At 43.0% G+C, this 25,101-nt stretch overlaps 1 protein-coding gene across 1 annotated transcript; it reads right to left on the bottom strand.

The window, feature by feature from the left end:
- Positions 1–561: 561 nt before the first annotated feature.
- Positions 562–24,496, bottom strand: CCDC80 (coiled-coil domain containing 80). Its single transcript, XM_075513172.1, has 8 exons — positions 23,843–24,496; positions 21,566–23,472; positions 17,439–17,595; positions 12,352–12,488; positions 11,579–11,727; positions 8,240–8,343; positions 6,489–6,569; positions 562–3,106 (listed from the first exon to the last, which is right to left on the bottom strand). The coding sequence occupies exons 2-8, from the start codon at positions 23,459–23,461 to the stop codon at positions 2,760–2,762; spliced, it is 2,871 nt and encodes a 956-aa protein (XP_075369287.1). The 5' UTR covers positions 23,462–23,472; positions 23,843–24,496; the 3' UTR covers positions 562–2,759.
- Positions 24,497–25,101: the final 605 nt, after the last annotated feature.

The following is a 25,101-nucleotide window of genomic DNA, read 5'->3' as shown; positions in this document are numbered from 1 at the left end:
CAGATCCAGTGCTTTGGATTTGATTTGTGTTTCGCAAAATGAAGTCTTAATTTGGAGTATTGTAGCTCCCGAATGCTTATAGTCTTCAAGATAACTATATGTTGTTGTTGAAAGGATTTTTTGGCTTGTGTTCTTTCAGGCCTTGCTTTATTTTTCCATAGGGAGAGGTAGGTTGCAAAATCAGGGTTTTAAATCGTTGCTAAAAGTTTCTGGTAATTTTGAGCAGTTTGTAAGGAAGCCAGGAAGTGGCACCAGAATATAGAATAATACTGAGTCATCCTCAAATTCTATGAATATTTGAATGTGCAGTTTTGGTTAAGAGCCCATTCCAACCTCCCTTATAAGTGGACAACTTGTTTGGAGTTGTCTCTTTTAATGCAACTCCCACAGAATGCCTAGGCTGGGTTTGGTACTTGCACAACTTAACTTTGAATTCTGGAGAGGGGTGGGGGGAGGCAAAAAAAAAAAAGGCAATTTAGATCAGATGTTGCACTCTCTTCTGTAAGTTAACTGTCTCCTCTTCCTGCTCAGCACAGGACATTTAGTTTCTATGATTTGTAATGTGAGTTAAAAGGGCTTTTATTTAAAGACTTTACATGAAAAACAACATTACAGAAAAGTTAAAATGAACACCTGAGAGAAAACACCCCAGAGGTGTTTCTCTTTTTGTCTACAGGAGGTGGCTGTTAGACATCTGGTATGCTTTCCTCTGCTTTTGCTTTGGGCAAAGAAAGTTAGACAGCTGACCTTAATACACTGATGCAATAAGCACTTGTTTTCTAAAACCAAGTTACGGGACCTCCCATTTTCTTCTAGAAACTTTCAGTTCTGTGATTCTTTCTTATAGCTCCTCTGTTTTTTTGAATTTCTCTGTCCACTGCTTTCAGCTGTGGAAGTGCTATAGTTAATGAGAGCTTGGAAGCTCTCTGCAGGGAGCAGTCTTCTCAAAATGGTTCTGTCAAATGCCTACCTTCCGCCACTTAGCTCCAGTCACCTGAGAGAGGTAAGTCGGGAGCTGTACCCTGTGCTCGCTAGGACTTGTGGTACAGAAGGCAGCCTGCCCCAGAGGGTGACCAGGTTTGTAAAGCTAAGGAGGAACCGGCCAGGCCCTGTGACCTCTCCCCATCTGTCTGCCTTTCTGACATTCAGAAGGGCAAGCAAGATCTGACCTTTTGTGACGAAGTTTCTGAACAAAGCATCTGGTTTTGAGTGAACTTGTTGCTTTACCCAGTTATGTTTTCGTCTGGGCCAAAAAAAAAAAAAGTATCAGGAAAATGCTAAAACTCAAACTGCAGGGCATGCTCTGGCCAGCTTAGAGCTGTAGCTTCTCCCTGTTCCTGTGCTACTGCTGTGATGGCAAAACCTAGCAAGAGTGCCCTGTTGCATGTATCCATACATGGCATGTACACCCATGTCACAGATTATAAAAAGAAACGTGACTCATCAGGCATGCCTTCGACATTAGAAGTGACCACTGTGCCACTGTGAAGGCTTGCATGATCCCTTCACTTCAGGATATTCCCGACTCTTTCTGCTGGGTCTTTAATGTTTAGAAATCTAACCCAAATGGTGTTGAAAGCATGGCTATGCATGCGGTTCGTGCCACTGATTTTAGTAGGGGTAGGGTGGTGCAACAGAGATGCCCAGAGATACCAATGAGAAGGGAGAAGAAAACCATTTCAGAAAGTGTGGCAGAAATAGAGCTGGTTTAGTAGCAGATCAAATTATTGCCAAATAGTTTTATAAACATTTAGTCTAGATTTTTTTTTTTCCATGGGGGAGGGTGTGAGAAGAAGAGGTAGAAGGAAATTTGAAATTTAGAGCAATAGTTTAATTAAAAACATTATTATAGAGAGCTAGTTACAACTCATTTAAAAATATACATGAATAAGATTATTTTCATTTTTTTCTGATGAAAATAATGCTTTTCAGTTTTCTGTATTTCAGACAATGCTAACTGTGGTTGGTATTTCCACTTAGCTCTCATTAACTTGGATTTAACTGCCAGGTGGGCAGGACCTAAGAGAACAGGGACCCCAATTAAAAGAATAAATGGCCACGCAGCAAGCTTTGTAGTTAACAACTTTACATTGTATTGTATTGGAACAAATCCTGCCATAGCCATAAACTCTTATTTTCATTTATAAAGTTAGCTAATTACAATGTTAATGCACTGTAGAAGGGATGCTGTCTTTTTAGACAAGGTACTTCAAAAGGATTTTATTATTACTGTTGTTATTATTAAAGAGCTTGCCCCATGCTTCTTTTTAAATTTTCCTTTTCTGGGAAAGTCCTGAAGTGTGATTCTTTGCTTGTCTTCATGACTGCAATGCAATCTCACTTTCCAATAAATATACTTATTTTTTTCTCCTTAGAAAAAAATAGTAAAAAGAGCATTGAAATATTTGTTGGACTGTTCGTGTCCTGCCCTACAGTAGTGTCCATGGACTGGGGCTGTGAGACTTTTTTGTTTGGTTTCAATACAAACAGCACCTGCTGATGCCCTTTGTTTATAAAGGTTTAAAAATATAAAGGAGTCTTTATTGTTTAAAGCTTCAATACTACTGGTTTGAATTGCTTCACTGTAAAGGCTTCTGCATTTTTGAGAAGGCACATCACCAAAGTCCCTTGATTGAACAGTGGAAGAACGAGGCATGGATATCTAGGTGGCCTGGGAAGACTTTCTGCAACTAGCCACCTATTGCTTGGATAGCTATTAGAAGACAGACACGGGGCAGTCGGAGGCTAAGTTGCTTTTTTCAGTATGGATATCCATGGTGGTAACTTCCGTGGTGACGGTAGTCATCTTGGTAACCTTCCTGGTATCCCTGGTGATAGCTATGGTAACCATACCCACCATACTCATCATCTGGGCACTGCATGCCGAGCGATTGCTGGATTGTCATTTCCTGTCGCCGAAGCTGCATGGAATCAATCAGGTCATACACAATCACCATAGACCACATTGGAGAAGGATACCAGGATTTGACGTTTCCATCTTTCCCAACTAGAAGCATGGAGAAATATTCTGGGCTAATTTGGAAATAATTTCGAATGTCTTTCACCAAATTAGCTGGGATATCTTCTCGGTCTACAGTAGAGCTTCCTAGAAAATGATCACATAAAAACAGCATTGATATTTTGTTTAGGCAATGATGATAGTTGGTAGGTAAGCAAGTTAGCAATGTGAGATAGGATACAGCCCAATAGTTGGCAATGTAAGATTCTTGTCATTTACAAGTTCAGGATTTCCTGGTTCTCAAAGGAAGCTGTTCCACTGTGAACTAAAGATGTATCTTTAACAGTTTTGTTAGGTTTAGTAAACTTGTCTTCAGCCTCTAGGCTGAAGCTACTAGAAGTGTGGCACACCTTTTTTTCACCCAACACATGCACTTCTTTGGCTTCTATGCAGCTTGGGTCACTGGTTCACATAATGCAGAAGGCATATGTGAGAAGCAGTCACAGTGAAAGAAATCACTGGAATTGAAGTGTGATAGTGTGAAGAATTGCAGGATGAATTTGCTCAGTCATTAATAGCAGTGTACAGCCTCACTCTTGAACTGTCATGATACATGAGATATGGGATGTGGTAGATGTCATGTCCACTTTAAAATACATGTTCTAGTGGAAATCTGGTGAACTCCAGGCTTGTAAGTGTGAAGCATGTGCTGGTTAAATGAGTAGAAAGTATAAGACAACTAGGATCAGTGGACACCTATATATACATATATACACACATAGCCATATATAGTTGGCTTGGCAACAGGACTCTTACAAAGTGGCATCCTGCCTTACAAATTTTGTTGAGGTTCTCTGAAGGAGGTCAGCAAGCAGGGGGCTAAGGGTGGTCTGGCTGGTATAGGCTATGTGGATTTCCAGAAGACTTCAAAAGGAACTTTAATGGCTTGGTTGAAAGGCAGAAACAAGGTGGGAGCAAATGATCAGTTCCTAGAGTGGAGGGAGTCACCAGTGAAGTCCCACGGTTGGTTGTGCTGGGACTGGTGCTGTTCAATGTATTTGTAAATGACGCACATAAGGTATGAGCATGGAGGTAAGGAATTGTACTGAGGATGTGGAGATACTCAGAGTTGTAAGAGCAGGGGATGATTGTGAAGGATTGCAGAAGACCCTTGTAAGGCTGTGTGACTGGTCAATAAAATGGTGGAAGAAATTCTATTCAAATTGAAGTAAAATGATGCACATGGTGGACATTTTGCTAACTCCACATAAGAAATCATCTGACCCATTACCACTTGGCAATGAGATCTTAGGGCTATGAAAGAGAGTTTCGTGAAAGGCTAGTTTAGTGGTCACTAATGATCAAAAGCCAAAACAGATGTTATAAACCGTGAGGAAAATAATAAAAACCAAAACAGAGTATTATTATGCCACTATGGAAACCTATTGTTTGTGTGCATCTTGAATACTGCATGCAATTCTGGTTCTCTCACCTCAGAAAAATATGGGAGAACTGGGAAAGAAAGTCAGAAAGGCAACAAGGTTGATCATAGGTTTGGAAGAAACTCTGTATGAGAAATGAACAAGTAAGTAAGGACTGCAGTCTGTAAAATAAATGGGTTGGGGGAGGTCTACAGGATTATGAATGTTACTGCAGGGATGGATAGGGATTAAATGTTTACATTTAATCTTTTGTCTCCCTTTAATACTTTTGTCCCCACACAAGAGATAAGGGGTATCAAACAAAGCTATAGGGGCCATGTTCAGGACAAATAAAAGGTACCTTGGAGCTCTGTAGAGGCTCTCACAGGAGGACATGTGCTAGAAGTTAACGTGAACTCAAAGGGAGATTAGACAAGTAAATTGAAAAGAGATCTGTTGATCTTAACAAATAGGAACTATAACCAAGGTCATGAAGTCCTTCAATGAAAAGTAAGTGGAGGCTGCAAGAGTGTGATGGAAGAAGTATGACATCATCTTCCTCTGTTGATACTCTTTCTTAGGCACGGACTTATGTCTATATGCGGTAGAAGGACTAAGATGCTTTCACGTACAGAGCTGTAGGAACGGCAGTGGGATAAATAAGCTCCTTCCTGTCTTTGTCCCTCCACTGATGGAGGCAGTCATTGGGGATTAGCTAGTAGAGGAACCTGTAGCATTTGAAATGTACCCTGACAGTGAGATCTCCTAAGAATAGCTACCTGGAGTAGCCTGCTGGGATTAAAGTGGAATACTTAAAGGGGGCTTATAAGAAAGATGGAGAAAGACTTTTGTCGTGGTTTAGCCTCAGTCAGCAACCAAGTACCACGCAGCTGCTTGCTCACCCTCCCCCCCGGTGGGATGGGGGAGAGAATCAGAAGAGCAAAAGTAAGAAAACTTGTGAGCTGAGATAAGAACAGTTTAATAATTGAAATAAAATAATAATAAATTGTAATTAAAAGGAAAAGAAGAAGAGAGAGAGAGGGAGAGGAACAAAACCCAGGAAAAAAACAAGTGATGCAACCTCTCGCCACCCGCCAACCGATGCCCAGCCTGTTCCCGAGCAGTGGTTGCTGTTCCCCAGCCAACTCCCCCCCAGTTTATATACTGAGCATGACGCCATATGGTATGGAATAGCCCTTTGGCCAGTTGGGGTCAGCTGTCCTGGCTGTGCCCCCTCCCAGCTTCTTGTGCACCTGGCAGAGCATGGGAAGCTGAAGAGTCCTTGACTGGTGTAAGCACTGCTTAGCAACAGCCAAAACATCAGCGTGTTATCAACATTATTCTCATCCTAAATCCAAAACACAGCACTATATCAGCTACTAGGAAGAAAATTAACTCTATCCCAGCTGAAACCAAGACAACTTTTTACTAGGGCCCATAGAGAACGGACAAAGGGTAATGGTTTTAAACCGGAAGAGGGTAGATTTAGATTGGATATAAGGAAGAGTTTTTTTAGGATGAGGGTGGTGAGACACTGGAGCAGGTTGCACAGAGAAGTTGTGGATGCCCTGTCACTGGAAGTGTTCAAGGTCAGGTTGGATGGGGCTTTGAGCAACCTGATCTAGTGAAGGATGTCCCTGCCCATGGCAGAGGGGCTGGACTAGACGACCTTTAAAAGGTCCTTTCCAGCCCAAACCATTCTATGAAGATGAGTGAGGGACCCATATAAGAGAAGCTGCTGGGTCTATGTTCTATTAGCCCTGAAAACTCTTGAGTATGTGAAAGGCACAGACATCCCTTTGTCTTTGACAGCAAGGCAGGCAGAGGAGTGTACTTAGGACTGTATGTTTGGGTGGGAGATAAAGATGTGAGATGACTTCCAGTTGACATTTGGGCTTTTCTGTCCTGAAGAAGCTATATAATGTTTAGCACAGGAACACCAAGAAAACTTATGGTTTGTTTTTGTGTCTTGTTTCTTAAAAGAAACAAAACAAAAGAGAAAAGCACAGTCATACCCATCCCTCTAAAGCAATTACAGGAAAGAAACACTCAGCACTATATAATGCCCTTCATGGGTAGTACTGAAGAAACTGGAAACAGTCACTTACCATTAATTGGGTACAACTCTAAGACACCACCAATATCTTCTCCAAGTCCTAGCAATTTGAGGATAGTTATATGGCGCAGACCTGTGGGGGAAATGAAGGAGGTTTGGGGTCAGACCAATTCTTTCTGCTCGTTCTTGGGCTGATGTCAGGTTAATCAGCCAGGTCTGTGCATGCTAAATTAGGGGCCAGTCTCAACAGCCCTCTAGAAAGAAGAGTTACTGATTTCTCTGGAGTCTCTGCCAGTCACATCACCTGTCCCAAACATGGCGATAAACTAGTGTGTTGAATAAATGTGATATCAGTTGCATAAAAGCTGTTGCTAGTGTCCCAAGAACAACTGCATTTGGTGTGGTTCTGTGGCATAGGGATACGAGCATCAAGCACAGCAGTAAATTACAGAGGCCATTCACCAAATTCAGAATGTCTGTGCACTGTTTTGTTCACTAATAAAGCTCTTACTTGTCATATACACAGCAACAAAGTATTTAGAGGCAATACAACCTATCAGAGTTAAACTCCAAATGACTGTAGGGTATGGCTTAGGACAGAATGGCATGCACTCCTTTCATTCGTTCCGGGCAGACTGTTGCCTCTGCTTGGAAGAAAGACCTTAGGGGCTGTAGAAACTGTTTGTGTAACATGAGTCTGTACGATCTACAAAATCTTTGATGTAACTGTTTTTACAACTTGTAAGTAAGATACTTGGAAACATACCACTTAGCTAAAACACCCATTGAGGACAAATGCTTTAGGAACTCACTGCATCTCCTTCAAGCTGTCCCTAACAAAGAGTGGGGAGAATTAACTGTTCTGATTACATCCTATTCTTCAGAAAGCATTTTACAGTGATCCGTGTCACAGTTTACTTTGGTAGTTACCAAACGAGATGATGCTGATGCTCGGAATGAAAGCCAGGTGATTATGAATAAACAGACAGTGTAGCAATGTCTGCACACTGTCTGCACACAGACAGTGTGCAGATCTCCAGGCATAGTTGAAATGTATTGAAACAGTGGTTTTTGAATGGGACCTGTTTCATTCTGTTGTAGGAGTCAAGTCTAGGCCCTGCATTGTACTTGCATTGCTAGGAACCTAAGTTAGAGAGTAAGTCTCTCAGGGCTTCATAATGGAAAGACAGAAGAGTGTTTCTGCGTCTTGCTCTTTTTAGATTGCCTTGCTCAATTAAGATTGCCTCCTAGAGGAACCCATCTCTCTCCACTGACTATGTAGTTGGATCTTAAGTACCTAGTTAGGGGGCTGGGAGGGCCTTTATTGGGTTAAAGCAGCTTCCATTAATATTTTTACAGGTTTTGGCAATGAAGCAGGAAGGAAAAGAAAAAAAACTGATGTCCATGCATCTCCCCAATACCTGGCCCAGTTCTGAGCTGGGTATAAGAGGATTTGCCCTTCCCAAAGCATTGTACTTATGTCATTAATTTGTGCAGTGAGAAAAAGAAAATACTATTGATCTCCTGAAGTACAAGCCCAAAGAGAAGCTTCGGAGTGCAAACCTTTTCTGCCTCACACAAATGATTCCAGGGAACACTTTGTTTAGCTGTCTTAGCTGTCAGGGTGTGCTGTCCTACCTGCTTAGCACAATATTTTCCATTTGTATTTGGAGTAGCTACAGCAAACTTTTCAGTTGTCAGACTCCTCAGACTGTCTAGGTTCAGACTGGAGCAAAGGAATCCATCACATCACCAGGAAGGATGTGGTTTTGGGGAGCAAGAGTATAATTTCTTTTGACTCACCAAAATTGCAGGCTTGTCCACTAAGAGCAGCAAGCTGCTGGGAATAAGCCCAGTCCTCATCACTGGGAGCAGAGATCACCACCAGCCGCCTTCTCCATCGGAACCTGGGAAGAGAAGAGTGCGACAGGGCACGGTTGTGACATGTGACTTGAGTCCTCTCAGCATTTTTGTTCTTTGTAGGCTATGTCATACCTCTCACAACTTCTAAGTAACAGCTGGATGGGAGATCTTCCCAGTTCTGTTCATCACTGGGAGAGGAGAAAGCCTGTTTTGAATTTTACAACTCCAAAGCTCTGAAAGAAACATCTGCAGTTTTGCTGCTTTGCCAAACAAACACTGCAAAGCTCACGACCTTTGCTCAAAGCCCCCTTCAGTAGTTATAACAATGCTGAGAAGTGTATATTCAAGGGAAAGAAAGATTCCTGTAGAATCCCTCACTAGACATTTAGCTTTTACGTCATTCACCGCTGCTGGAACTGCACAGTTATTTTGCAGTCCAAGGGCTGTCTGAGAATTAGGGTGTATCTTCATTTCAGACATAACTCATACTTCTGTGTAAATACTCACTGACCTCTTTTTCTTCTATACCACACTTGCTCAAAATACCTTCAACATGGCAACAAAATCTGAGCTTGTTTGTATGTCTGTGGCTGTGTGAGCCTGTGGCTATATAAGGCATGCATGGGGCAATAAGATAAATCTTTGATTTTTCTTTAATGAGGGATGCCCTATCTAACCGAACTTTTGCACAAGGAGCACCTTCTGTTGTCCTCTCAAAGAAAGGCAATGCCATAAGGCAACTTGAAACCTTTAAAAATTCTAACTATAGGGGTTTTTAATACTCTCCTAACAACCCCTTTTTTGAATAAAGGTACTTCTCCATTAAACTTAAATAAATCAGATTTAAAGGAATTTGCAAAGCTGCAGGGATATTTTTATAGCAGGAAATGATCTTTTAAATGGATGCAGATGTTACTCTGTTATAATAATAGCCTGCCTTTCTGCAGCACCATGTGAAGATCTCAAAATAAAGGCTAATGTGATGGGTTGATTCTGTTCCACTTGACAGAAGCAGAAAATATGGTGGGACTTGCTCAAAGTCACAGAAGAAGTTGCTGAAAGAACAGGGGATGATGATGTCTTTGTCTTGTTGACTGACTGACACTGCGTGTATTTTTAGAATTAAAAAACTAAATCCTTGAAAAGCAAAGCTCCCCAATTTTAATCTTGCCCAGGAGGAACAGCAGAGAGACATGGGTGTGTGTATACAGGTATGTGAACAGAAATGAGAAGCATTAAGAATCACAGATGTGACATGAAGGAAAGGGGGAAAATTTCATGCTGTTATTCTGAAAATGGGGAAAAAATAATTTTTGTGATATTTTGTACAGCAAAAGCACCTGGCTACCTATAAACAATGACCGTGAATGTAAATGTTGGATCATATTTTGTCTAGGGCATAAATCAGGATGGAATCTTATCTGTGAGCTGCTTTAAGATACTCTAATTCCTTTCTGTTTTTCTGAGTATCTCCTTTGGAGATTCACAGAGCCAAAAAGGGTTGAAAGCCACTCAAGCTGTTTATCCCCCTGCCCCAGGCAATCCCTATACCGGTGTGCTTGTCTGGGGCTACATCTTAGCAAGAAATTAATTCAGTTGGTCCTTCACAGCTGTTAGTTCACCATCACTAATGTACAGAGTTATGCCTTATTTCTGACATCAGAAGCCACAGGTCAATACTCCTGTCCTGACAAATCTGCCAGACCCTTCCCTGTGTGCATCCTTTCTTCCTCTTCTACCTATTCTGCATCCCGTTCTTGTGTGTGAGCCCAGAGAGCAGCACAGCCGGTGTCTTGGTGTTACAGGGGGACTCCCCTCCACAAACTCAAAGATCTTCTCCTGATACGTGTGGCTTTTAAGCATTACTCAAGCCAGTTCTGGCTCTCATGGTCTCCTTTCACATCAGCCAGGCTTGTTAAGAACAATATTTGCATTACTATAACTGACCAAGGAGCAACACCAGGAAGATGATGCCAGGACTCATGTTCAGCTGGGAAGATAATCTTGGACAAAGCTGGAATGAATCTTGCTGGGAATCTGACCAGTTAACATGGCTAGTGAAGTCCACCTGATATTTAAAGCCTGATGCTTGTTTCACAGACAACAAATGCATTCTGTGCAGCGGCAGTTCTGTTTATAGATGCAACATTCTGCATTTTTCCTGCCTGTTTTTCTAATGTGTGTTTATTACTAGGGCTGTTTGCAAGCAAAGAAGGATGTGGGGCCTGTCACTTTCCAGCATACAAGCTCGCTCTTGTGTTGGTCAGCTGTTTCCAAACTGTGGTTCTTCTTGGTGGTCTTGAGGATGAATCACTGAGACCTAAACTGGACGTGGTGAGGTGGGTGGGGTGGATCTTGTTAAAGGTTCTCTTTCTGTTGAAGTGGCCATTGAATTTTAAAATGTTTACGAACCAACAAGCTACTCATTTACCTGTTGCTCCTTTCCCCCTCAAGTCATAATCCATCATGCCGCCTCAGTTATTTTTATAGCCATCTGGCATTAGCAGTGGATGGATTCTGATAGTAGGTGAGGAGGATGCAGTAGTAACAGGTAAAGCCTAGAGAGATGGGGTAGCCCTAATTTCATGTAAATTATCCTGTAATAGGGAGGGCTATAGCTGCACAGCTCTTCTGTGGATCTGAATTCCCACAGTTCAGACATATTTATTGCCTGGAATTTAGGTCTCGCAGGTAGAGCGGTAACACGGCATATAGAGATTGCATAAACAAAACTGTCTTTCTGCAGAAGGTCTCGTAAACATTTTGCAAGAGACATCTGCAAGACCTTTAATAATACGCATGACTAATACTGGCAAAGACCAACTTATCTCAAGCAGGATAAGAAGGAAGTTACAGAGAATTAATTACTGATTCAAGCTACATGGAACGGATTAGAATGGGATTAATAAGATTGTGATGGTTGATGACTGAAACACATAAACACTGTGCTTCATACATTCAAAACACTGAGCTAACATCTGTGAATTAATCCTTATTTGCTCTTCTAATGCAAATCAGTGTTATTATTGTCATGATGGGGTACTGAGGTACAGAAAGTTAGTGTCCAAAGAATGTGCAGTCAGTCAAGGAAACACAACATGCATCCTGACTTCCAGTGCTCTGTACAAGACTGCATGCAGCTATGGCTACATCTCTGTATTTGCTTAACACTGTAAATACTGAGAAATCTATATTAAAAAATCACAGAAATAATTGGGTATTTTTCCAACAAGACAATAATTATCAGAACTAACAGTAGATAAGAACAGAAGGTAATACCTGGATAAGAAGCTCTCAAGGGATTGCTTCTTATCTTCTTTGCAGACAATGCCCTCTTTTTTCTGTCTTTCCATGTCTTTAATTCGTGACTGGAAGGTGTCAATCAAATCAAACACGGACTTCATTGCTATGGGTACTTCATAGTATTGCTGTTAAGAAAAAAGAACAGATGGATAAAAGGATGCACATATTAGCAGTCTTTCTGCATGTATCACAGCACTGTAGGATATATAGAGATTCAAGTATTCCTATTTACACATGGGTAGCAAGGCCTAAAACAGATTAGAAACCATGGAAGTTATTATTCATTTTGCAGTCAGACTGCTCTTTGGAAGTGGCATGTTTTCAGTATTTGCCTAATGTGATAAGGCCAGGCCATTGCAGGCAACAAATTGTCATTATATTCTTTTGTAAAGCCATTCAACTAGAGCATTGTCCATATGCAATGTGCTGTCATCCTGTCGAGCGGCCAAACTGTGTGGTTCAGAATGCCAGGTACTACATTAAAACCCCTGCCTGTTCCTATGGTGTCAGCTCACCATCCCAGCAGAAAACCACAATTCCCGAAATCCCCTAACTTCAGAAAATGAAGATAGCTACCTAATTCATGAAAATTTATCTTACTGTCCTTTTTCTTGTCCTCCAGCAACGACCAAGTCCTGCGTCAGTCTCTTATGCGCCTCACATGCAAGCCTGTAACGTAATTTCCTAAAATTTTTCAATTTTTTCATATTTTTCCCATGCCTTTTCTTTCAAAGAGTCGAAACCCTCACCTTGACCTTCATGTCAGTGTCTGTCAGCACCATGAAGAAGTCATTGTAGGTCATCCCATACTCTTTCCTCAACTCACTGATGAGCTGCTGGTCCACAAGATCTTCATCCTCTATCACTTTCATGGGCTTTTCATTATCTTAATGTGAGACAAAGGAGAAATAAAAATAGCCATGGAATCACACAGCACTCTGCCTTTAATTTCACTTTGAAAGAAAGGCGGAAATTCATTTCCCAGAATCCCTCTTCCTGCTGCATAGGCAAGATATTAAAAAACATCAGTATGGCACTACGGCTTTTAACTGTCCAGTTTTCAATCCCAGTATTTTTTGAAAATCAGTCTATCCTAGGGCACATGCTCTTCAGTGTTCAACATTTCTACTGGCTTTTGAAAAATCTTGCTTGCCTGCTCTTTCCTGGAAAGATCTTTTAGATTTTTTTCAATATGCTTATATATGTATATGCATGTACTAATCATTTCACCAGCTCCTGAAATGCAGGCACTTCTGGAATAGAAAATAGAAACTGTTCAACAGTTTAGGACAGGAGCTGGAAAGCACCATATCCAAATGAAACAGCATAGAGAATTTGGGTCAGTAAAATATAGCTAGAACAGCTTGAGGTTGGTGAGGACACTAGAGTTAACCTTTTCAGTCTTAAAAAATTACATGGGAGGTTTAGTGACTACAAGAAACCAGAAACTGTTTAAAGTGTCTTGAATACTGCAGTCCTAGCTCTTCAGCTCTCTCTACATACGCTGCTGTGGCACCCCTTCTTCATCTGCTTGCTGATGTTCATTTCCCATTCTAGTAGCCTGACAGGAAAAAACTTAATTTTGAGAATGATTTGTACCTACTCACTGCTCTAACCTAAGAAAACATTCAGAAACGCTTGAGCAGAAAAAGACCTCTGAAGACAGAGATTTGAAGCATGTACAAGACAAGCCTGTGGAGGCACTGAGCTTCCTTACTTCCCCTGGAACCAGGGTGTATTAGGGCCAAGTCCTGAAAGCCTCCGTGTCACCAGCTCAGCCTCAGCTGTAGCATCCAGCACAGTGCTATACAGCTGTGACAATGCTGGAACAGCCCTCCCTATGCAACTGAGGGCCTGGAAAGCTAAAGACAGGCGAAATCACACACAAAGTGAAATGTCACCTGGGCACCTATGAGCTCTCTGCAAACATTACTTGCTTATGCCCTATGACACCACTACGAATATAGACGTTCATATCCTCAACATAGAAATCCCAGCCACGGCTTAAGTGACCTGCCTGAAGTCAAACAGAGATGCGACAGCTGATCAAGAGCTAGAACCCAGAGATACAACTTTCCAGCCCCCTGCTCCACAGGGGGACTTGAGCATACAGGAACGGAAAAGATTTGATTCATTATACAATAAGGCATTTTAAATAATTTTCTAAACATCCATAGCCTTTAGCGAGCATGCTGATCTGATTCAAATTTTGCAGTAGGTCCAATCTGTGTAATAGACTGAACAAAATTTCTGAATTAAAACTTTGGGAAAACGTCTCAATCAGAACCTGACCTTTAGGTTTCACACCTTGGACCCGCTTCGTATAGAAAAAAATCCAAACCAGCAAATTTTAAAATCTGGTTATACTAATCAAGCTATAGACATAATTTATATGGTTTTACATGGTTATATGTACCTCAGTTGAAAGTTTTGTAAAGAATTATGGGCAATGTTATAAATTCCCCATTGGATGGGTTGCTGGATGTGCTAATTGGTTATTCACTTTGTAAAACTTATGTAAATCATGCACCAATGCTTCATAAGTGAGATTTACATGTTACTAATGGCCATTAAGCATGACCATTAAAATATAGACCAAAAATTCATACTTATCCCTGCAAACAATTCACTACAAAAGCAAATACTATCTCATTGGCCTATATGGAGGTAGAATAATGCAGAAGATGTTAGTGTGAAATGTGGTGGAAAATAGCTGTATGGTGCAGTACCTCAGACCAACTGACCCATGGCACTCTTCTGCTTTAAAGACTGTAGATATCAACATGAAGATAGCGCTTTAGAGTTTCATTGTTAGGAGATGTTCTTTCAAAACTTTGATGTAAAGAAGAAAACCAAATGACAGGAGTGATACAGAAAATTGTTTCAGGGGAAAAACATAATGCCACAAGGGCTGGCCTGCCTTTCAAACTTGGAAGTGATTTCTAGGGAGAAAACAAAGAAGTTAATCTAATCGCCTCTTTCCAATTCACTACTTGTCCCTGACCTCCACCGCATAAAGGACATCTGGGATCAGCATGAAGAACAGCAGGAGGCGGGACTGTCTGCTGCTACCTGCAAAGTCCTCTCTCTCTCTGCTTTTTCTAGAAAGGTCACTGAAAGAGTGTGGATACTTTTCTCCATACACCTTTAGCAGCTAGACAGGCTGGGAAGATGAGTTCCTCTTTACAAATAATTCAAATGAGGTTGCAAAGAAGTTCAGCAGTTTGTCGTAGCAGTACAGTGGCCTAGTAGATTAGATATTGGCTTTGATTGTAAGGTAGGTAGCCTGGGGCTGGTGTTTAGTTGACTAAAGCCCTGTTCCCATGAGTTGGGGAATAGGGACCACATGGCTTACTCAAGGTGAAGAGAAGACCTCTGCAATGACACTCAGCTTTTGTGTCATTCCAGTGGGAAACTGGGAAATGCTCTTTGGTTTCAGTATGAGCTGATCTTGGCCAAACACTGTTAATGAGCTCCCTTCATTCACTACTTCTAAATGTGTTTGAAATTTCAAGTGAAAAGTCTTTTCTGTGGACTTTTCTGATGTTGTCATTTGTGTCTCAGTCCCAAGATGCAGCACTGCAAGTAGACCTCATCATGCTGGGTGCTAAGGCTTCTCACTACAGCATAAATACTGTGAAGAAAATGTTTCTTAGGAGCTTTTGCTGCCTCTGGTGCTGACAGAGAGCGAGCCATGAAGAGGCCATGCAAGCAGGAAGGGTAGAGGAGAAGGGGAGGTAGAACAGAAGGACGTCTGTATTATTTAAACTTTTAAAAAAGCTCAGGATTTGGTGTTGGGCAAAAATGTAAGGTGAACTTCATGTAAGGTTTAACTTACACCCTTCTAAGTCTCCTGCTTTTCTTCAACAAGTTAATTCCTCCTGTGAGAATTCAGCTGTTACATACACTTGTGTGGTTTGGGGAAAGTTTGGGTGTAGGTTAAGTTTGGAACAGGCTGAAAGAGTATGGTCTATGTCAGAGTGAATATCTGTTTATTAGCCAGACTGGAGCTAAATATAATCCTAAACAGTCCACTGACAGGCAGATGGGTCTAGGTACACAAAAAGTGACCTTGAGTAACCTTGACCTGATGTGGAAAATCCTGTACTGCTCCAGATTTGTCAAGGAGGTGCACAAATGGACAGTCTGGCAGGATTTGTGACTTGCTGTCATTCAGGGACACAAGGCTCCTGGTCCCCCACTAGGTCCTCTCTCTCTGAGAGTAGTAGAGGCATGACTGGAAGCCAGACATAAATCTGTGATCTTCTGGCCTGTTGTATGCCAGACCTGAAACACCCTGGAGCTGGTGTGGTCCTGAGCTTTCTGTTCCATCACACATCTCTTCCCAAGGTCTGGTAAAACCAGATTAATTTCCAGAGGAAAGATGCGGTGGACTTATAAGCAAAACTAGCAGCTTTTATACTATTTCTTTGCCTCCGTCCAGCGAAGCGTTCACAGTGGTGTTAATCTTTAGATGCAGACAGCAATGAGATTGTTTACATGATTCAAGAGACACCTAAGCTTAAGTGCTTTGCTGGACTGGGACCTGAAGTCTTTGTCCAGACCCTACTGTTATGAAAGGAAAGGTTCTCACTGGCTCTAGTGGGTGCTTCCCCAGGACCTGAATACTGACACCAGTTGTTTCAAAGCTGCCTAAGGAGATGGATGCCCAGTGTCACCCGTCTATATGGGAACTCTGTATGTAAAGACGGTGGTACTAAATATGGCTGAATGAGATACTTTTCAAGACCTTCATAGTCTTATTTATAGTGCCTCCAAGACCTCCAGCTTCAGTGAGATGAACCTCTTTACAATAGCCAGCAATAAGCAGTCACGCTGATGGATATCTTGCTTTACGGGTAAAGAGAGGCAATAGGACTTCAAATGGTAAACCTTTTAACATCAGGTATGCTGGTGCAAATTTGTAAGGTTGTCCATACCTAGAGGCCATGGTTGAAATCTTCCAAATTAATATCTGTCTACCAGTACAGAGGGAAAAATGCGCTTGGACCTCCCCTTACTGTGGAGGAGAATACTCACTTTGTGAACATATCAAAGTCAGCTCTTAAGCCTAGGAAAACTGATCCTGGGAAGGAAAGGAACTTGCAGCAAGGGGTCTAACCAGCACGCTTCTCTCTGTCCTGAGTTTAGCCAGTGTGTGCCCCTGAAAAGTGAAGCTTTTTCCATGACCTTGTGAGGAGTGCAAAGGCATGAGAAAATGTTATATGGCAGAGCGGGGAGATAATGATGTTGAACTTCAAAATAGGATTAACTTGGGCCAAGTTTTGAATATAATCTCAAACAGCTCCCTTCAGCATTTCCTGCCCCCAATCTCCTCTCCTTCATGACAACAGCCAGTTTCTTTAAGCAGTGTTTAAATAGTGCTAGCCAGTATCTTGCCACCCATGGCTGATGTTCTGCAAAAATCAAGGGCAGGGGGGCATTCTATTAGAGAAGCTGTTCGGTTAGACAGTGAGGTTGGTATTCAAGATACTGGTAGAACTGAGCCTAATTTCCTCATTCTGTCCCATGCCCTCATCACATTTTCCTGCCTTTTCACTGTTTCACTGTTTTACTGGCTTTAAGAATTCCCACAAAGAAAGCTGAAGGTGCTCAAGTTACAGCACTGGAAGCCTAAACATGGAAAATACCAGAGACACTTATGTAAATACAAAAGGGGTGTAGTTGGCATGGAAGGAGGAGGAATGGGTTCGAAAGTGCAACTGGACCACAACAAATGATCTTGCTTAGATCTTGACCCAAGCTGGGGAGATTTCTCCCTTTGCTGTCTGTATTGTGCCCACGAGATGGAAAGAAATTATCAAAAAAAAAGGACCTAGCTGGAAGTGGTCAATTTTCATGCTGCTGTTGTTCATGGTGCCAAAAATTGTAATGACTGAGATCTTCCTCGTTGCCATCTTGCAGAAGCTTTCCAGATATTCGTCTCGCTGCTGTACATACATGGTGTTGTCCGCCTTGGGGGTCGTGATCAGCTGGTGGGTGGCAGAGACAAAAGAGCTTGTTTAGTATAAGGAATGAAGCAGATGAGTATTTTACTGAAGGAGAACTAGTCGCTGTCTGCAAACTGGGCTTTCTTTTCCATAGAGCTGTTGACGGCCCTGTAGCCTTATTTTATTTATTTGTGGTTGGTGTGTGCCTTTAGGCCCAGGCCTGACCCAAAGGTGTTCAACCAGCCACAGGAAAACCTTAGGAAGCACGGCCAGCTGGTGGCACCAGCTCCTCCGCTGCCTCTCCACAGTGCTGATAGAAGAAATGGCACTGGATTTTACAGAAAACCATGTACTCTCCTATTATCCCTTGCCCTGCCAGTCCTGCCAGGTCTCCTTCACAGCCTTCAGTGGTGCCATGAATCTAGGATTCCCCCTACTCACTCACAGTGGGAGCACTGGGAACATGGCAGCCGCTCTGGCCTCATCCCATGGTCCAGGCAGGGCTCCGGGTGGCTGTTTTGACTGTCAAGGGGTGAGTACAGCTAGGGCTACATGGATACTTATGTAACTGATGGCCATCTAAGAAGACCTTGAAGACTTGCTAAGGCCACTGTGACCTCATCTGAAAATTGCTGATTTAGCTTTTGTTTGTTCTAAGCCACTTTGATGTCTTACGGGACTTACATTTGCTGAGAAGGCATGGCTATGGGGGAAGAGCAAGAGGAGGAACAATTACGACAACTAAAGTATAAAAATCTCTACAGCTTATAGTACTTATTTCAAACCCTCCTAACAATTGCAAAGATTTAACTTTTAAAAAATTTAAAGCACACAACTTAGATCCTTCATCAGTGACTGAGATGCAAATATTCCAGGGAAGGTGTGTGTGTAACAACATGCAGTGGTCCTGTGCAGCAGTTTCCAGCAGAAGGTGGAGAGGAATGCCGCAGCTCTAGCAATGTAATCATTCTACCTGGCAACGGTGAACTGCAATCAAGCACCTGCCACCCACCGATCCCACAAACACAAAGGGAGTTGGAATCTGGATCCAAATTTTATGGTTTAAGGTCATAAATAATCACCAGAATCCTTCAATTGCAAACTTATGCTTTAGTCTGTAACAGGTGCCATCACCTTCTAGCTGCCTTCTTAAGTTTGTGGGGCCTGGAGGCTAATTTTTATTATATACTCCTTATAAATCCAGTTCATCAATGTACTGAAATGTAAAAGGCATTTCTGGGCTTATAAGATCTGACCCTCACTTATGCAAAGGCCCCCTGGCATGACTACAGCATTAGGACATGAAGGTGAATGAGAGTCGTAGACAAAGAGGATTTGATTTCTGGGCCATAACATGTAACATGCTTTTAAATTGCATAGAAATGCTTCAAATGAAAAAAGGATCATGAAAAGGATTTGAGGACTGAGATCAAAACCAGACCATTGGTTTGTATTGTCCTCCTAGTTTCAGAGGCCGTAAGCAGGAACACGCAGTCAAGTCTGAATTTGCTCTGCTTCATCAAACCTTGTAGAACAAAGCAGGGAACATTTAAAAGGCAAAGCAAACTTTAAATCAAAGCTTTGTGCTAGGATTGTTATAACCCAGGCAGTATATACACTATATACTATATACTATATACGTGCATGCACGTGTGTATGTGCATATATGTGCATGTGGGTATAAATGGAGTGTTATATATGAACTGTCAGTCTGCATTTCATCACCACAGAGAAATAAACAGAAAAGCCAAACTCACTGAGCCAAGACTTCTCAACATTAGTAAGGCTGTAATAAAAGCCCCACTATAGAGAGGTGGGGCTGCAGGACTCAAAACCCATACATTTTTTCAGTTTCTGCAGCTGGGTCCTATATTTGTCATTTTGAACTTAACCCAAAATAGCCTTCAAAATTCTGGATGTTTGAAATTCACACTGAAATTTGCAATCTGAAATCCTTAATGATGTGTAGGACTTAAAAAGCCCACGTCTCTCTCAAAAGACTTTTGGGAGAGGGCTGAAACAATGTTCTTGGGAGCCGGTCTGTTAAAGCGGCTGAAAGACAAAAGTAGAGCAAAGCAATGGCAAATAACTCAGGTAGAGCCACTACCACCTACTAGAGCCAGCAGTGTGGGCAAGTTCTCTAGAGGAGGAGTTTGAAGACTCATGAATGGCCGAGTTCATCCAGCTGGAAGGACTGACACTAAGGGAGCTGAAGAGTTTGATAGGAAGGGATGCAAATAGGTATGTGTGTGGATTCAAAGAAGCTTGAGAAGTTCTTTGTTTTCTCCATGTGCCGTGTGTGGCAAAGAGATAGTAGAGTTCAGCCACTGCTTTTACTAATGACCAAATCAAAGCTATTCTCCAAGAAACTTCAGAGCAAGCAGGCTGAGGACGGTATTAGATACTGGAAAAGTGAAGTGCAGCGTGGCATAATCATTTGTCTTCAGTGACTTTTGGCCTGACAGCCTGAGATTGTGCAACTCTTTTCTTGGAGATCCAGCTGAGAGGTGGCCTAGTATCAGAAGGTTCAAATTTCAGACCAGCCTTTAAGTTGCCAGGACTGTTTTGGTGAAATGAATTAGCAGCCTGACATCTGTGAGCTCTGCTTTTGGCTCTTTTTTCGAATTCGTTTTTGTTTGTCCTGATGCTGCACATATTTTGGAAGCCACAACACTGAGGTATATGACCAAGTTTCAAACATCCCAAACTTCTGTGCAGTTTCTCTCTCTGAGCTTTTGATTTGGTTAACTATTAGTCAACAAGTAACTAATAGGCATTATTTGCAAAATTCAATCAAGTTCCAGATTTTCAACTATATGGCTCTTCTCCATTTCCATCGTGTTGGGGGATGCAAGTCTGCTAGCTCTGCACAGCCCCTACAGCTGGAAGAACAGGGAGGGGGAGAAGAAAGCTGGCTTCTGCTCAGGTCTGTGAATCATCGGCAGAACGATTAATTAAATTCCAATGGTTGAAATCTTAGTTTGGCATCTTAGCTATTTGTATTGGAATATGGGGCATGAAAGTCAAAGCTGTGTTTGTGACACTGACTATTGGACAATAACTGTGAAACAGGCCAGCTTGCAGTGGAATAACTGCAAGAAACCAGCTCCCACAATAATATTTTTACAGAACTGTTTTTCAAAGTGTACCTTTCAGGGTATGTGCCATCTGCCAGGAAAAACATTTGTACTACAGCTAAAACTGTTTCCTGTCCCAGGTGAAGTGTTTTTTTAGATAAGTAGTTGGAAAAACATACAACACTATTAAACCCTGGGACAAGTAACTCCAGACCGTGCTGAGTTTCTCAGACTTGAAAACTTACCATAGTGTTATAGTTTAATAAAAACAGCAGGGGGGAAAAAAAAAAACCAACAAAATAAAGTTTGCACGGGATCTCTGAAGATGTCTAGGAGATTTGAATGCCAGATTCCCGTCAGAAAGAATAGCAAATGTAACAATCCTACCCCAGGGCATCTGATCATAGGCCTTTGTGCGTATCCTCCGTCAGACATGCACCAGTGCTGCCAAGCCACCTGGCTTGCTTCCAGTTTTAGGACACCAGCACCAATATAAAACAGGTGTGCCAGCTGGCAGGACATGCTGAGCATCGAAATGTGGTAGCACTGGCAAGTACCCCAAAGTGATGAAGGGATGTAATCTGCACTGGAACTTAATTTATCGATCATAACTATACAGATCCTGACACCTACATATCAACTGGAAACTAAATAATCTGATGGCTGTATGGTGGCTCATGGAAGCAACTGGGAAGAGGTTTTAGCCTCATTCCTTGCTGACTGATGTTCATACTGCATGTAAGATTTCCAACATGAGCCTGCGAAACCTTCCGTGTTGGAAATGATCGTTTGGGTCTAGAAATTTTACCTCTTAAACAAAAGCACCAAAAAAGAACAATACAAAACCACCATAAACTTTCTGTTCTGCATATTCCTACTGGGAGGGAGATATGACTTCATTTATGTAATAAGATTCAGATGAATGAGTTACTTACAATGAGTCGCCTTTTGCCTTCAAAATATTCCAGGAGGTCGGTCACTGATTTTCTGGGAGGCTGTAGGAAAGGCTTCTTGTTGGGCTTGGGGAAATCCTCATTCTCAGTCCTGCTCCCCTTCTTGTTCTTCTTGCTACGGTCTTTGTCCTGCTTGCTCTTTTTCTCAGCTTTGTCCTTCTTGGACTGCTTCTCGCTCTTCTGCAGCTTGTCAGGTCTGTCCTTCTTCTTCTTCTTCTCAGGCTTATCCATGCGCTCATGCTTCTTTGATTCTTTTCCTTTCTTTGGGGGAATATTTCCTGCTGCAATCTCTTCCTCTAAATGGGAACTAACAGGCTTGCTTGGGTCATATTTATCTTCATATTCATTGCTCAGTATCTTTTCTTGGGCCTTCTTTTTTGGTGGTTTAATCTTAGTTGGTTTGTGTTGCCCTGGTGTGATATTCAGGTCCCTATGGTTATAGTCCTTCCTATCTGTTCGGTTATCTTTAAATCTACCCACATTTGCCTTTGTATAGTGCACCGAGGGAGCTGTTGGGACCTCTGTGAAACTGTCATAGTGGGCAGCTTTGCTTGGTTTCCGTGTGGCCACCGAATGTTTCTCTGGGTGGCCGCGCTGCCGGTCCCTGCGGTTTGGCTTCCACGCAGGAGAGTAGAAATCCTCAGAGGCTGTGACTCGTGGCGTGGTGGCATCGGGGGCTACTGGCAGCCTGTGGTACTCTGTGGTGGAATGCGACTTTGTGGTCCAGGTCCTCTGCGTGGTGGGGAGGGGTGTAGTTGTTGTCGTAGACCGGCTTGCTGTTGTCACTGCGCGGGTGGTGGCACGGGTGGTTGTGGTGGTGGGAGGGAGGGTAGTGGTCCTTACGGTAGGCAGAGGAGTGGCCACCGTGGTTGTCATTGGTTTCCTCACTGTTTTGGTCCTTGTTGGCTGATTATTGCTCCTCCTTGGCTCCTCCTTCCTTGCTGACACCTGGACATGCCCGCCACCAGGGGTAGGCTGGGTGCTGCCCCCATTATTGCCTTCCTCAACCACTTGTCCCTCCACCCCAGCTGCTTTGCAAGTCTGCATGAAGCCCTTCTGCCTCATCTTCTCGATTTTTCTGATGGGGCTCTGATCAATAACTTCGTACATGGCCTCTAGCCTGACTGGATAAGGATACCTTTCCTCCACCTGCAGAGTTTTCTTCAACAGCACCATGCCAAATTTCCCCTTCTCCAGTTTCAGGAAGCTCATGAGCTTAGGTATGAGGGCAGGATCTAGTGGCTGCTCCAGGATTTTTCCTTCGTTGGTTATCCTTCTGACTTTTCCCCCTTCTTCCCCTTCTTCATGGAACAACACAATCTGCTGGATGTGCCTCTCAGCCAGTTCGCAGTAAACATCGTTTTTCAGCAGGCTCATCATGAGCCGGTAGTAGCCCTCAGAGGCATGGGGGGCAGAAATGACCCACACCCGATTTTTCCCAGCAAAGCTGGCCAGGACATTGGGGGAACTTGACCCCGAAGGGAAACGCACCACTCGTGACTGTGAGGCAGAGGATATCCCTTCGTCCTTAATCATCTCGGCCTTGGAGTATTTGGCTGCAGCTGTGAGTCTCTGTACCCGTCTCGTTCTGGCCCCCGTGCCCCTGGCCTGGGAACGCGCTTCCCCTTGCAGGAGGTTGGCAGGTGCCTTTGGAGGTGCTGAAGAATCCCTCTTGGTGACAGGGGGTTGGGGATTCGGGCTCGAATTCCTCAGGGATGCTCCAGACCTTCTCAGGAGGCTGCTCGGAGCCCTGTAAGCCAGGGGCACTTTCCTAACTCCGTGGCTCCCTCTCTCCGCTAGCCTCCTTGTCTTCTCAGAGCCGCACACTAGCCACGCTGCCCACAGCAGGGCTAAGCTGAGAGCTGGCCTCCAGTTCATTGTGCAATCCGCTTGCAGGGAGGAGGAGAAAGAGAAAAAGTTAGATGTTAACAGTACGATGATATCTTGCGCAAGTGATTAAAAAAGCAGAGCACGGGCTGGCTAGGTTTTGTGATTGAAACGTGCTGATTACACCTCAGTCCTGCCCTAGTGGCTTTGTACAGTTTACAGTTATTTTTGGAAAAGAACAAAATGGATCATTTTACGCAAAAATGAGATCATCCATCTGTAACATGACTCTGTCTATCCAAAAGGACACTGTGATCTGCATCCTTCTCTCTCTGTCTCTCTCTCACACTCTCACATACACACATGCAAACAAGCACAGAGAAAGGGTCCCGTACGTTGAGCAGAAAGCCAAGAATTTGACTTGAGACTTACACTCTCAGGGAAGTTCCCCTTCCAGCGGCGAGGTTTCACGTCGTTTTCCTTTAAAAGGAGACCAATGCCATACAGCTTTGCTGCTGCCCAGTGATTTATGTTTATGCAGCCCAACAGGTCCCAGAGCCTGTCCGTCTCCCCCTGTATCTTTTAACTTTCTTCTTCACCTTCTTGACAAGCGGGATGAGGTTAACGGAAATTTCCTTTGGGATCTCTGCTTCTCCATTTACCTGCAGGTCTGGCTTTTTGCTCTACCGGTTACCCACACAGGCAGGGATTTCATTTAAGAAAAGGGAAATCCCAGCTGCTCTGAGTGTCTCTCTTTTAAACTTCCCAAGCCTCCTTCCCACTTCTTGCTTCCTCAGTCCCGTTTAGCTCCTTTGTTTCCAGAGAGGAAAGCACCAGCATTAATATATTTTCCAGGCTGAAGAAAAACACAGGAATGTGATGCTGAAAAAAAAAAAAAAAAGGATGCTTCCCTTTCCCCTTTCTCCACACTTCGACAAAAGCAAATTGTGAAAGACTCGTCTTTTCTTCTCTTTCCCTTCTCGGCTGGCCGCCGTCCCAGAAATGTCAGGGTAACCCCAGCCCTGCTCCGAACCAGCCTCAGACAACGGTGGCCACTGGAAATGGGGGAAACTTCACTCAGGATTTAACAGCTCAGCAGAACCCGCCTCCTCCCCACTCCGACACAGGGAGGGAGGAGGAGGAGGAAGGCTCTGGGGGCTGAAACACTGCACAGCATCACAGAGCACTTCAGAGAGGGTGACTCCAGCCTTAACTCTTTCCTTCACGCCTCCCAGCGCCCTGGCGCTCCCCAACCTCGGCTTTCTCTTTCCTCCCATTAAACACACACCGTCTGGAAAAAAAATAGTCCCGTGAGAAGTGCGTTTCCCCATCGGTGTCAGCAACAGCTCTGGTGTAAGAGCTATTGGTTTTTAACCCCAGTATTTCTGCCTCCCGTTCCCCTTTTCCTTGTTTGTTTGCTTTCTGGGAGTTCTCCAGTGAAATCCAATTTCTCTTCACTTTCCAACCAATTTCTCTTTCAGGTCCTCATGTACGTTGGTATAGTCTTCCCTGCAAACATCATATGGGCATGGCTGTTTGTTAATTATTAGTTTTTAAAGAGATCAGCATGTTTACTTTATTATTGTATTAAAATTAGAGCCGCACGTATTTCCTATGAATGTGCACTAGCGGTAGGAAAAAAAAAAAAAGAGAGAAAAGGTGCAAAAATACCTAAAGAGACATGGGTAAAG

The sequence above is a fragment of the Mycteria americana genome, chromosome 1, assembly GCF_035582795.1.
Source record: "Mycteria americana isolate JAX WOST 10 ecotype Jacksonville Zoo and Gardens chromosome 1, USCA_MyAme_1.0, whole genome shotgun sequence".
Classification (NCBI taxonomy): Eukaryota; Metazoa; Chordata; class Aves; order Ciconiiformes; family Ciconiidae; genus Mycteria; species Mycteria americana.
This window is presented reverse-complemented; position numbering and strand designations above follow the sequence as displayed.

Coding starts and splice junctions, on each gene's coding strand:
- CCDC80 (XM_075513172.1), bottom strand. CDS start 23,461: ATGAACTGGAGGCCAGCTCTCAGCTTAGCCCTGCTGTGGGCAGCGTGG. Junction 17,596..21,565: donor AAGGCAAAAGGCGACTCATT/GTAAGTAACTCA, acceptor GCCACCCACCAG/CTGATCACGACCCCCAAGGC. Junction 11,728..12,351: donor ACACTGACATGAAGGTCAAG/GTGAGGGTTTCG, acceptor TTTTCTTAACAG/CAATACTATGAAGTACCCAT.